Source organism: Parasteatoda tepidariorum, chromosome 8, assembly GCF_043381705.1.
Source record: "Parasteatoda tepidariorum isolate YZ-2023 chromosome 8, CAS_Ptep_4.0, whole genome shotgun sequence".
Taxonomy (NCBI): Eukaryota; Metazoa; Arthropoda; class Arachnida; order Araneae; family Theridiidae; genus Parasteatoda; species Parasteatoda tepidariorum.
In genome coordinates this window covers 54097207-54111608 of record NC_092211.1, presented here as the reverse complement: position 1 = coordinate 54111608, position 14402 = coordinate 54097207, and the positions used below count along the sequence as shown (strand labels likewise).

Genomic DNA, 14402 nt, shown 5'->3' with positions numbered 1-14402 from the left:
CGGTTAAAGTTCTTTTGGCAAAAATACCACCAGACTAATAATATGCCACTGCCTGCCGGAAGAGAGCCTTTTTAAATTAGTTTGAACTACCCCACCAGCACTTGGAAACTTTCACTAACAGATCCNTTATATCTGGTAGGACCGAGACTTATTTAGTATGACGGACAAAAAACTAAATTGTGGTTAAGACAGTTGACAAAAGTCCTCAGTATCATCGGCATAGACAAAGCGTCGAGGGAGGGGGTGTTTCTAAACTTCAGAATTTTTTTAAAAGTTATTACTTTTTAAAACCCCGAAACCCCCAACAGCTCTTTCTTAATTTAAAAGTTGAAAAACTTTAAAAAAAATCTGTAACTTTCGATAGTTGAGTCGGTTTTAAACTAGCAACTGGGTTGTGTAACATTTTAATATCTAAAGAAAGATAATAATCATAGAGAGTGTCAATTTGACAATAAAGTCGAATCTCAGTTTTATTTGTAATAAAAGAATTAAAACTGCTGGAAATTAAAAGTAAGTATAGTAAATTATCGTAAAATGATTTCAGAAAAAGTTTTTGTTGTTGTTTACAATGCCACTGGCCAAAACGAGCAAGCCTACTTTGTGAAACCAAGCGAATTTAGGTTGAGGGTTCGTTTCTTGCTTGTTAGTGGCGCCATCTATGGCCAAAAATACGAGTTCAGTCACACGCACGTCACTGTCCGTTTATAGGGAGGACCCATTCATACATCCATTCATTCATTCACGCATCGAAATTTTGGCCTGAACCAGAGAACGACCCATATTCAATTCAGTACCCCCAGAGGTATGATTTGTTATGGGAACATGGAGGACTTTGCGACAAGACAGTTTTGACGTGCACCAGTCACCATAAACTACACTATCTTTGACCAATCGAACTCTAGGACAGGGGCCCAAAGCCCTACCAACCAAACTATCTCGGTCCCTCAATAGTTTATATATAATTGACTGAAAATATTTTATGATTATCACTTTCATTTAAAGGCTATCTTAAAAACCAGTTAAAGATTTTTTTTTTAAAGTTGTTACAATTCAGACTCAATGAAACGAAATTTAAGAATTAGATATTATTTTTTTTAGATTATAATTGTAGATATTTTAGTTTAGTTTATTCACAATATAATTTATTTAGTAGTAATTATTATTTATCATCACTTTATGTTACTGTCAAAAGTTCTTTAGCATGATTTTAATTTACTAAGAGGCTCAGCTCACCGACCTCCATAGTTGCATTTCAATCATCTGTTTTTTATTATTTTTAAAAGTCGATCTTTCTTTTTCTTAAAAAAACATTTGTTTATATAATAATAATAACAGTTTTGTGTAAGAACATTTTGTTAATATATTAATAACAATTTACTGAACAATTACTTGGATTTGAAAAATATTCAACTGCACTTGAAAAAAAAAATACTGAACGTGAGCCACAATAAGAAGAAATAAATGTAAAGTAAATTTATTTCGTAATTATAAAAAACGATAACCTACAAAGGCTAGACTAAAAAATGGAAAAACTTCTATACTAACCCTAAGTAAGCAATCTTACTTTTAGCGGCAAATGTTTTAGAACTCTTTTCGTGACAAAATTGTTTGCACAGTTTGAAATATCAGGCTTGAAGCATTTAGAAATGGTCTTTTTTATCCGTGCAAATTTTTTTTAATAACCGTCGTTGAACAGCCGACCCAATTTTTGGATTTATGTTTACGAATATTCAACGCCGTACTCTTGTAATTTTAAACCTAATCCAGAAAGCAAGGGGACTCCTGGATGAAGTATTGGGAGAAATTTGCATTCGTGGAGGACTTTTTGATGGAACTAACCCACATTTGCGTTACATGGAGAGGAAAACCACGAAAATCTCCAACTGCTAAAAATATATTTAAGGAAATAACTATTGGTGTTGCCTACGTTACATAATTTGTACAATTCTTCAGGCACGTGTTTTTCCGTTAATTCGCGGTTTTCCTCGAATCTCAAGCTCTAATTTCAGCGAATCGATAATTTATATTTTATAACCGTCGTTGAACAGCCGATCCAATTTTTTGAGTTTACGACAGCTAATGTTCAATTCCGTAGCCTTGCAATGTTGAATCCAATCTAGAAGACAAGGGAGCTCCTGGATCAAGTATTGGGAGAAATTTGCCTTCGTGGAGGACTTTTTGATGGAACTAACCCGCATTTGCGTTACATGGAGAGGAAAACCACGAAAATCTCCAACTGCTAAAAATATATTTATGGAAATAACTATTGGTGTTGCCTACGTTACATAATTTGTACAATTCTTCAGGCACGTGTTTTTCCGTTAATTCGCGGTTTTCCACGAATCTCAATCTCTAATTTCAGCGAATCGATAATTTATATTTAATAACCGTCGTTGAACAGCCGACCCAATTTTTTGAGTTTACGACAGCTAATGTTCAATTCCGTATCCTTGCAATGTTGAATCCAATCTAGAAGACAAGGGAGCTCCTGGATCAAGTATTGGGAGAATTTTGCCTTCATGGAGGACTTTTTAATGGAACTAACCAGCATTTGCGTTACATGGAGAGGAAAACCATGAAAACCTCCTACGATTTTTCTGATGGCAAGGGGACTCTAACCTATGATCCGTTTACCACTGAGGATATTTTACGGCAGCACTGTGGTCTGTGCGAGCCGGGTGCGGAATTCGTATCGACCAGCCATTGCTGGGATTCGGACCCGGTTCACTTCAATGGAAGACGGACGTTCTATCCCCAGAGCCATCACGGCTCCAGTGCAAAATTTGCATCGAACAAAATAAGTGAAGGAATTTAAAAGCTTTTTTCTTTTTTCAATACCACAATAAATTTAATATCATTCTTACATAAATATCGCAATCCTATGGAATGATTTCAATTGCTCTTACATAAATATCGTAATCCTATAGAATGATTTCTTGTGCTCTTACATAAATATCGCAATCCTGTAGAATGATTTCAGTTGTTCTTACATAAATATCGCAACCCTATAGAATGATTTCTTGTGCTCTAACATAAATATCGCAATCCTATAGAATGATTTCAATTGCTCTTACATAAATATCGCAATCCTATAGAATGATTTCTTGTGCTCTTACATAAATATCGCAATCCTGTAGAATGATTTCAGTTGTTCTTACATAAATATCGCAACCCTATAGAATGATTTCTTGTGCTCTAACATAAATATCGCTATCCTATAGAATGATTTCTTGTGCTCTAACATAAATATCGCAATCCCATAGAATGATTTCAATTGTTCTTACACAAATATCGCAAATTTCAAAATTGCTGGTATTGAATCTAGAAAGAAGTTATTTACCTCATCCCCTCGTTTTGATCAATCCAAATTTAAAAAGGACATCAATTCCAAAACCGTCAAGCATGATCTTTCAAACTGCGGCAATAATTTTGGCTTGTAAAAATCTTCGAAACATTTACTGCTAAGTGAAATATTGTTTACATAGAGTTAGTATAAAAGTGTTTCCATATTTTTGTCCGACCCCTGTACATTATAAAACTGTTCAAATTGGAAAAAGATTTTTTTGTCTCTCTTGAGTCTTCCATATTTTTAAAAATTTCAATAGAAATATTAGGATTTATATCTGGTAGCATCAAATGTCTCGCTCTCATTGTTTTATATTTATTTATTAATTTCTGTTGTTCCTTTTGAAATCAAGTCAAGTGTGAGCTTATAAAATAAAAATTTCGAGAGAGCTAAATAAGTTTTTCTTCAATTATAGGTCAACAGTTAAAATTTAAATTAAAAAAAAAGGCTAAAAAATTCTTTAAAAAATCCCAATAACTTTCTTTAAAAAATTGTAATAACTTTCAAACAATACAGAATTTCAAGAGCAATCGCAATAAATTTATGAATGAATCAAACCTTTCAACGTGTCAAATTTCAACTCCGTGTCCGATTCTACAAATTCAAATTTAAATCTTGATAATTCTTAAACTAATTACCGAATTTTACATTGTACTCTTTGAACATTTTTTACACGACTTCGCAATTTTAATTTTCTGAGTCTTTTAGTTTTTGCGTAACTGTTTCTAAAATAGCTTTTTTTTTTCTAATTTAGCTTTCAACTCTAAAAGTAAATCATTGATAGCATCCTCATTAGTGCACTCTGATTGTATCATGAGATTGTAGATCTCTTTGAGAGATCGTCAAAAAGTGCTCTCTAAATAAGAGCCTCACGCAAATATTTTGAATATATTTTCTTCTACTTATTTGTTTTGTTAAATTTTTTCTTTTGATATTTTTTCTTTGTTTCCTTATTTGACCTTTTCCGCATTTGGTACAGATGTTTGCCCGGTCGCTGGGAGAGGTTTTAATGGTTTCTCCTGAAGGTTTTCTTGAACATGAAGTCTATGGAAAAATTCCGTGCCTCTTAAAATTGGTCGTAAGTAGATGTGGTCGATGCATAGAGGTGGTCTTATCTGGAGGTTTCACTGTATTTTTTTTCTTTTATAAAAAAAGCGTTTTTATAACAGACTACTTTGATTTTTTAAATGCTTCATTTACTAGCTTTAAATTTATAATTTATGGATTCGTACAAAATTTATATTTCAGTATTCATATGATAATTTACCTTGCTCTTGCTTTAAATCGGATAATAACTACCCATACAATTTTTAACTATAAATAAATGAATGAAAGANGTGAAAATATCTTTTGTGATGTAACTCTTTCAAAAGTACCTAGAAATGGTTGCCAGCAGGGGTGTACTTGTAGATTTATTAAATACACCTTCTGCGCCACCTAAGAACCAAATCTAAAACCCGACACTCGAAATTTTTGCTCTGTTACATTCGTACCCTGTTACAATTGACCCCACTCTCCCCTACAGTTTGCGAAAGTGGTAAGTTTGGTAAAATCACGTTTCTAATATAAAATACAAGTTTCAGCAAGCAAAGACAGTTTAGGTATGTTTATATAGTTCACTAAAAAAATCGGAGGAGCGGGGGATAAATGGTTAAGTTAGCTACAGTTTCATAACATACAAATTTTTATCAGGGAAAAAAATTAAAACATGGGTGCATTTTTAAATATGGATAGTTTTGCTTTAATTTTTAGCTCAATATACAATGAAATCTGTGATCGTTCACCACTCGTGGGAAAATAATTTGAATGTTTATTTAGACAAGTGGTCAACAAACAAAATTAGCATTTAGTTGTTTTTACCAGTTTGGTTTTTGATAATTAAGATCAATTTAGGTGATTAACATATAGAAGTGGTCAACTTGACAAGTTTTACTATACCTAACTATGCCTATTAACATTATTTTATACTAGCTAAATACGCGCTCTCTGTACGGGGTGAAAAAAAGTAAACCATCAATAAATCAGTAATGAACAACTTTACGAAATCATGCATAAAGCTGTGAGACATATACTAGTATAATAAAAAAAATTAAAATAATTCTAGATTTTTTCTATTTATTATTGTTTTTTTTGTCCTTGTCGATAATTTTGCGTTATTAGATTTAAAAAAAATATTTTTTTAGTAGTTCATCCTATCATAATAATCTGTATCAATTGGCGTGATGCTGTTGCTTAAGGCGAACTCATGATAGTTAAAATTTACCACATTTCAGAGATTTCCTCTGGTTCTATTTCCCTTTCGAAGGTATATTAAAGCTGTACAGTTTTGATGCAATTTTAATATGTATTGAATATACTACTAGTACCTATATTAGCATATTTAATACTTATTTAAACTGTCCCGATCACCAAAAGTGCCTGTTACCAAAATTAATTAAGCAACATTGGCGTCAAAAAATAGCATGGCGATTTCTTTCGCTTTTTTAAAGAATTTAATTTCTCTTCATTCTTCTCTAATAATTATGTTTCTCAGTACACAACTTAATTTTTTTTAAATTTCAAATAATGCTGGTTTCAAATTATTTAGTTTCATATAAAAACCTTTTTAATACTAATTTTGTGACGTAGTCCACATGCACTTCCACCTGAGTGTATTTGGCATAACAAAATAAAATATAATTCAAAGTAAAAAAAGTGCAAAAAACTCTTTTTTTTATTTTTTTATTAATGACAGCTATAAGCCCGCTAACACCACCAATGCAATCTTTAAAAATATTTGAAGAAATAGAATCGTCTGCAGTTTCACTTATATCAGTTGCTATATCTAAACCATTGAAAAAATTAAATTTTTAAAAAAAAATTTCCGGAACGATCGAATTGAAAATTTTAAGCAATTTTTAGGTCGGGGGCTAAAATTGCCCCATTTTACTCAATGTTGAAATTTTAGGACGCTAACATAAACGGTTCTGGAGTTATATGCGAGACGCATAGACAAACTCTTCATTTTATTATTATAGAAAAGTGATTACCAACTGGCGGCCCGCGGGCCACAACTGGCCTGCGAAGCCTTTTTTCGTGACCCGCGAACTAAAATATATTAGTTGTCATTTTTTTGAGGACAATTTTCGTAAAAAATCTATATGGGTTTAAAATACTTTTCTTTCGTTAAAAAAACCTTAAATCTTCGTTTCTGTGAAATTTAACATACCAACGGTGCAAAAAAATTTATTTCTCAGGTAGAAATTTACTTATTTTAAGTTGTAATTCAATACATTTTGTTTTGTACAACTTTTTAAAAGTAGTATTTAATGTAATATTAATGTTCCTTCAAACATAAAAAGAGTCCTACATAAAATTTTGATGAAGTTGCGGCCCACCATTTGACTGGTGTTTTTAATTGCGGCCCCCGGCCTCATGGAAGTTGGAAACCTCTGCTATAGACTATTATTTTTGTAACAATTTTATCAATAATTCAAAGTAATGTCCAATTATTTCCACTAGTCTTAAATTGTTTTTTAATTGTACTTTTTAATTGCAGTAGAGATGTTACACACAAAAAACGGAGAAAAAAAATAGAAAAACACATAAAAATAATTATTATCTACCTATGTAAATATTATGAAGCTTAATAATTCAATTTTTTAATCATAATAACAATAACATTGATCAGTAAAAAAATTTATTAATTTTTTTATCTAAAAGAATTTAAACGCAATATTATTAATAACGCAAGTTTCTATTTTTGAACTTTTTAAAATTCGAAAAAAAAAGTATTTAAAATTTACCTGGCGCTTAACGTCTTACATTTTTCATCCGGCTGACTTCTGATCCGGGAATTTTCACCGGTTCTCACGCGTTCTCCTGAATCTGGTTCTCTGTTTCCGGATGACATGATCCCGAAGTTTCTCACCCCTTTTCCTTTCGTAGCAAATCATTTCCAGAGACGATTCCCGACCATCAGCTGAAGAAGATGAATATGGGGAGTGGTTATGTTTTCCCGCCTTCGCTCCCGAATCGATCCCGGAGGAGTAACTCCTTATCCCGGATTGGAGATTCTCCCGATTCTGAGACGATTAGAAGGAAATCTTATTGGACGAGAATATGATGAATATTAGCATCTTTAAAATGTTTAATTACCTTTTATCAATCGCGGAATGTTATTATAAATTTAGAAGTGATATTTTTTAATTAATTCTTAAAAGATAAATTGATTTTTGTAGTTCGCGTAAAAATTGTATTTTTACGATTTGTAAATACATTTTTGGGGGGACATAATTGTAGGAATATTTGTTATTTTAATATGGCGAATTAAAACATTTTATTATGATCATAAAATATTTACCTTTTAACCCTGATTTAAAAGCTTATCGATACAGTAAACTTTGTCCTAAACGGGCACAATGACATTCATATAGTTTGTCTTACATAGGCCGGAATCTGCCTATTGTTATGGTTTTAAATAAGGTTTTTACGATTTAAATTTGAAATGTTTTTGCAAGAAATTTAGTCTTTCCTCTTCACCAATCATTTCGTTTCTTAAGGCATTTTCAATTTGATGAGAAGATCATGATATAAGTATGTAATAACCTCCTGAAAATTATAGCAATTGTAGCATTTAACATAGAAATATTCATTAAGTTGAATTTTATTTACTTTTAAACCCACATGTAGTAAAATAGACATTTTTTTTTCAATTTGAACTATGTAAAATTGTCTCAAAATATTTTTTATTTACTTTTTTATATAGATACAAGATCGACAATGTATAAAGCGAAAGCTTTTAAAATGCCGACAAATTATTGTTTTAACTAAGGGGCTCCATCCCCTGCTCGCTGCGTTTACTAGACCCCAGGATTGCTTTCACAGTTCCTTTCTTATTACTTCGCAATTCGAGTTCGTTTCGTGCTTTCATTGAATGCTTATGTATTTTCACCTAACTTTCTATTTATGTAGATACTTTCTTCAAAATGAAGTTCTAAAATTATCCTTTAACCTTACCTTTGATTTATGAACATTTCATTCAATTTAGATAATTTTAAGATTTGATTTATACATATTATATTTGGGATAAAAACAATTTCTTGAATTTTTCCGATTTAAATTATTATAAGCTTCTGAGTTATTCCCACACACATCTTTTTTTACGTTCTTTATTCTAACTCATGAAATGTATAAAGCCCAAAGAAAAAGGTTGGAAAATGAAAAAGAAATACCATTGTTAAAAAAATGTCCAAAATAGGCTAGACAGAAATAGGTAAAAATATGTTCTGAACTTTAATCTTTGATAAAACGCATCTTTTTTCCGCGTTAATTATGAAGCATCATTAAAACAAAAATATTCTATTACCATTGTAAATTAATAAGTATAATTACTGCAAAAATTTATAGAACAGTTTGCTTACATGAACTGTCCGCTTTTAAACTTTCATTTCTGCCCAATTTATAACTCAGTTGGTTCCAGCGTTTCATTGCCAACTCGAGAAAAGAAATTTCGCCAGTTTTGGGACAATATCGGCATTAGTGTTTTATCTGAAATAGATTTTTAAAAGCCTAATTCAAAACTTAAAGAAGGTAGACATTTCGAAATCTTTTTTAAAAAAATACAATTTTATTTATTTATTTATTTGTTACACAAATATTTGATTATTTATCTAAAACACTGACGGAATTTGTTCTGTTCCCTAGAACATTTTGTTGAGTTCGAAATTTCAACAATATGAGTGTCAGAGTTCCCATTCCCAGCCCATAATTAAATTTGAGGCTTTTTTGGGGACTTTTTTAAGGCCATTTGAATCAGTGCATTAAAAAAATTTAGAAAGAATTGTAAATTTCCAAAAGTGTTATTCAATTTTTTTTATTTGTTTGGATTCAACATATAATTAGACATAAGACATTCTTCAGTTAGTCAAGTGAATGATTAAAAAACATTGTAAGAAAAATTGTTAGGAACACTGAATATTTAGATGTACTCAGCTTTTTAACATTCAATTTTTTTTAAAAATTTTGCTTGAATTAATGTTAAAATTTTACTACATAATGAAATGGTAAATAAAGCTATTGCAAAATGTTAATTCAAGAATTAAAAATCTAAAAGTAGGGTCTTTTGAAGGTTTTGAGAGAAAAATTGAAAGATCTTTTCGAAGATCTCAAAACCATATTTAAAGCCTTTTTAAAGTGGCTATCAGTAACAAATATTTCAAATTTAAAAGAAATTGGACTGAACACAGCAAAAAAGAAGAAAAAAAAGCCATGATGCTTCAAAAGATACTTAGTAGCTTGGAGTTTCCTTTAATTTAAAAGTAGACGTAAAAATATTATCTGCAATCTGTGGTTCCTTTCCGATTGGCTCGCTCGCCAACAGGTAAACAGGACAAAAAATATGCATCTTATTATTAGAGTTAAAACCTAAAGGCCTGTTTAGACGATCCAATTTCTTGGACAGAGATTGATTGATATTGATGGAAACTTGTTTTGCTTTGAGCTTTGATCGTGTAAACAAACATCCAAGAACTTGGTCCAACTTCTTGGACGATAGTAGAGCATGTTCTACTTTCCATCCAAGTTTTTTCTCCCTTAACCAATCAGCGTCTTAGGTTTTGTGACGTCAACAAGCTGGCAGCAAATTATGTCATTTTGTTGTGGGTTTTCATATATTTTAGTCCAAATAAATTGATCTGTTGAGGCTTATTTGTGTTATTATGATTTTATTTGAATTTATTTAGTAATTTTAAACTTATGTAAGTATTATTTTATAANTTCTCTCTTGATTTTCATATAGATTAAAATCTTTTAACTTGAAAAACTATATGGAACTGAAAACTACATTAAACATAGTTCTAAAGAAAAGTATCACGGAAATTTTAGAAAATATTTTTATTAAGTAAAAAGGAAAAATATTAAGAAAAGGGAAAATATCGTAGTACATTCCTATATAACTGAAAAGAGGAGGAGAGGGAAGGGAGAAGGGCTAAAGGCATGAAACCGGTCTCTCCCCAGATGGCGTATTCGAGTGTTGCGATCGCGAATAACGAAAAACCCTAAGAAAGAAAATTGAGATATTAGAGTGTAGTACGCGGAAATTTAGAACTTGTAATATTAAAATCCTGAAAAATCTAGCATTCGCCTACGTGGTTTGACGAAAGAAGTGTTAGTAAACTTGAGTTTTTAACCAATAAGTCGACATTTTGCTTTGTTAATACTTCGGTCTGTATAAGCTGACAAAATACGCCATAGTTTCAGACTTAAACATAAAGAATGTAATAATTAATATAGAAGGTGTTCCGTTCAGGTCGCCCTTAATATATATTTTTAAAATCCTTGTCAAAAATAAAAGAAACGAAATGTACATAATAGGGTGTAAATACCTACCAAACCAGGGTGTAAATACTTACCGGAGAATAGTACTTACGTGATGAAGAAACAAATAAAAACTCTTTTGACCTGAAATGAGGAAGGTGGTAACAACACACCAGATCCGGTTTGATTGTCCCATGAGTTTTGGAATTATATCTAACAAACGCCATTTTACTCGTCTCTGTCCAAACCATTTTTTTATTTTTTATTATTATTATACCTTTTTTAGCTTAGCCTGCTGTACGTGTAATTTGTTTGATTTCGCTAGCGTGTTTTTTTCTCGCTTAAATATTAATTGGCGACCTCTAATGGGACATGTTTTTGATTTCATTTATTACAAAATTTCTAGAAATACATATTAAAGGCAGAACACCTTGCATAATCGCAAAGTACTTCTTTGCGATTATGCAGATCGATGTCTACTGAATAAATGCCAATAAAAAGACACTAAGCTACCACTTTTTTGTTTTAAAAAAAAAAAAACTGATCATTTAAAAAGACATTGGTCACACATTGATTTATAGCGATAATAATACGATTTATTGCTATGTTTAATAAACTAATAAATCAAAACTGATTTTAAATGCACATTTTTCATATCACTTCGATGGCAAAAATATAGTTAGAAAAAATGGTTTGTTTGCTTGCGTTTTAATGTAAATATAAAACCATTTTTTTCCCTCAAAACGCTCAATTTATTTTTAACCCTCAGTATGCTAGGAAAAATAATGTTGTTTACTGTTAAAAGGGCGTTATTATGTAGTATAAACATATGTTTGTGAGAAATTGTGTAAAAAACCCTCCCAGAACAGATAGAAGCTGGGCAGGGAGGTCATAGAGGTAAGGACACCACAATTCCAAGGACTTGATAGTGTCAATGCGCACCGGACGCATTGACACCTTATCTTCTGCGCGAAATTGTAACCTCCACAATATAGATTAATGTAGATGACCTAGATACCTTAGAAAAAAGTGAAAAAAAATTTTTCCGCAAAATCATTAGAAAAAAATTTTTTTTAGATAATTCTCCTTTTTTATTTCTTGTTTTTAATTATAAGTATAAGCTTATAAGAAAGCATGAGCATTCGGTTTTTTTTCCCTTCCTTTTTTAAACGTAGCATAACGAGCTTTGCTGATGATCAAAGCAGACGATATCATCCTACCAGACAAATCGCCTGGAACTGACATTCGCATTCCAATTATTAAAAGAGAAATTTTCAAACACTATGATTTGGTGATGAAGATCCGCTTGTAGTAGCAAACCACGAAAGAAACTAATCATGTGCTCCAAAAGGGAGCCCACCACAAGTCTGAATCCTAATAGGACAGCTTGGGATCCGTACCATTCAAATTAGTGAGCTCTCCTTCTCGCTTCTCAAACAAAGAGAATTGCTCGCTTTGCATGAACAGAACGAAGCCAATTTGGCAGGCAAACGTCCTGAACAGATGTCCGCAGCCTCTATCATCTCACCGCCCTAACCTTTGAGGAAATCTATGAAAACCTTTGTCGGTTTGCCTTTAGTTGCTCCCTGCGGCGTACCATCTTTGCCATACACCTTAAAAGTGAAAACGATTTTTTTTCCCTTCTAAAATCTCTCAACTCTCATCTTTAAAAAGAACTTTCTGAATAAATGAATCGTCTGCCTTTTTCAAAGCCTTCGGGAAGAACATCATTAAACTTAGTTTTTATAAAAAATAAAAGATACGAATAGTTTTAAAGTGATGAAGTTAAGAAATAATGAGTTAATTAAAGACATTCATTAAAATTGCACATCGCACTAGTTGATTAATTGCTATTTCGTAACACAAATTAAAGATCGTGTACGAATCTTTTTCTTTTTTTTTTCGTTTTTCAAATTAAAACCACTTTTAAACTTGCATTTTAAGGTGCCCTGCTAATTGCATTATAAACTGGTTGCATTGTTTTTTTTTTATTTCGATTCTTTCTACATATCAAATAATCGTAAACCACGATTACATTGCGGTTTTGGCTGCTTAAGTTAGCATTACATTTTGTTTTGCGCGAAACAAAATGTAATGTTTGCTGCGCAAAAGAACATGAAATTACAAAGCTGTGCAGAAAAATGAACGGGGTGTACCATGGAATAAAGAGTTTATTATTCGATAATTAGTTCAGGATTCATTCGATAGTTAGTTTAGGAACTATTAAAATAGAGGTAAAATATACTATACTGACCACTCTGCAAGCCGCAAAAAGGCAGTCATAAAGTTGAAATTGAACTTTCTGAAAGGATCATTTTTGTTCATGAAGGAGCCATTTTGGTTTTTGTTTTATAGCACGAGTTTTTTTTCCTTCTAAATTTCTGTTTTTCGAAAGTTACTGCACATTTACGTGCTTTTTTTAGTGAATTTCTTACTTTTTTTTGTATTACGTTGCATTTTTTTTTTTNTTTTTTTTTTTTTTTTTTTTTTTTTTTTTTTTTTTTTTTTTTTTTGCTCTGCTAACACTATAAGACTTAAAAACTTTAAATTATGATGGAGTGTAAAAAAATGTACAAAAAAAGTTAAGATTATTCAAAAATTATCAAGTACCAAACTTGTAGTTACAAAAATACAACACCAGACGATCTACAACCCGCTGAAATGCAGCAACAGAGTTCTAATTTGACGTACTGAAAGAGCTGTTTTTATTCATAAGCTTAAAACGAGTTTTTTTTAAAAATTGCGATTTGTTTGAATGTTGAGATTTGAATATTTTTTTTCACTTCACTTTTTCTTCGGCTTTAATTATTTACCGTTTATCCATCGTTAAACTACACAATTACTGTATCTTTAAGAGGAAATCCATTATTTTTCATTACTTTCAATCGAAATGCTACTTTACTGCAGGAGTTGAATAATTAAGTACAGACGAAAACAGTATAACTTTTAAAATCATTTTTTATTCGTTTGGGTCTACGGGAAGGACCCTACTTATAGTTTTCATAAGGAACAACTTGAAAAGTTTTCTCTAACCTCCCCTATGAAAAGAATTTTTTTTGTTTTGTTGTCCCTGCAAACTATTCAACACCTTAGAAAACTTAATAAAAATAAAAAGTTTACAAAAAACCATATTTTTTAAATGTTTTAAAAGGGAAAAAAAATTTATCGATTTTCATTACACATATAGAGAAAAACATCTAAAATTCCTCCACTTTGAAAGACGGACAGAAATGAACCTAACTGTTTACTTTATAACTACCACTGACCACCGGTTTAAGTATTACATGCCAAAGAAAGATTTTTTTAAAAATAGATTTAGATAAATATTTTATGAAAGGAGTGATTTGCTAGCTTGCAGCTCTAATCCATAAAAATTAGTTTAATCGCTCGTTTTTATGGATTATTTATCTTTGGTTTCTATTCGCGATCGGAACGCTCGAGTACGCCGTCTAGCGGGAGCCTGTAAATATCAGACATTAATTTATCACGTTTTCATTTAGTTCCATCCAAGTCATTGACTGAATCAGACGCCATTTTTTAGCAGCAAATACGAAACAAAATTTCCCTAAGGAAAAGGCCGAAGAACTTGAAAAAAATCTCCAGAATATTAGTAAATCTTTCAGGAACAGAACACGCCAAACATTTGAAGAAAAATTCCTCAATAATTTTTAATTTCTATTATCAACAAACTTGCAACTGATGACTTCCGATTTCGGATACTGTTACAGATGTGTGTATTAAGGTAAAATGCATTTCTTCT

At 31.3% G+C, this 14402-nt stretch overlaps 1 protein-coding gene across 1 annotated transcript in view; it reads right to left on the bottom strand.

Moving 5' to 3' along the window:
- Positions 1–7276, bottom strand: part of LOC107449827 (MDS1 and EVI1 complex locus protein EVI1-A-like) — a 66495-nt gene extending 59219 nt beyond the window's left edge. The window contains exon 1 of the mRNA XM_071184018.1: positions 7132–7276. Within this exon, the coding sequence (XP_071040119.1) occupies positions 7132–7238 (107 nt within the window). The 5' untranslated portion in view covers positions 7239–7276. The remainder of the gene's footprint in view (positions 1–7131) is intronic.
- Between the last annotated feature and the right edge of the window lie 7126 nt (positions 7277–14402).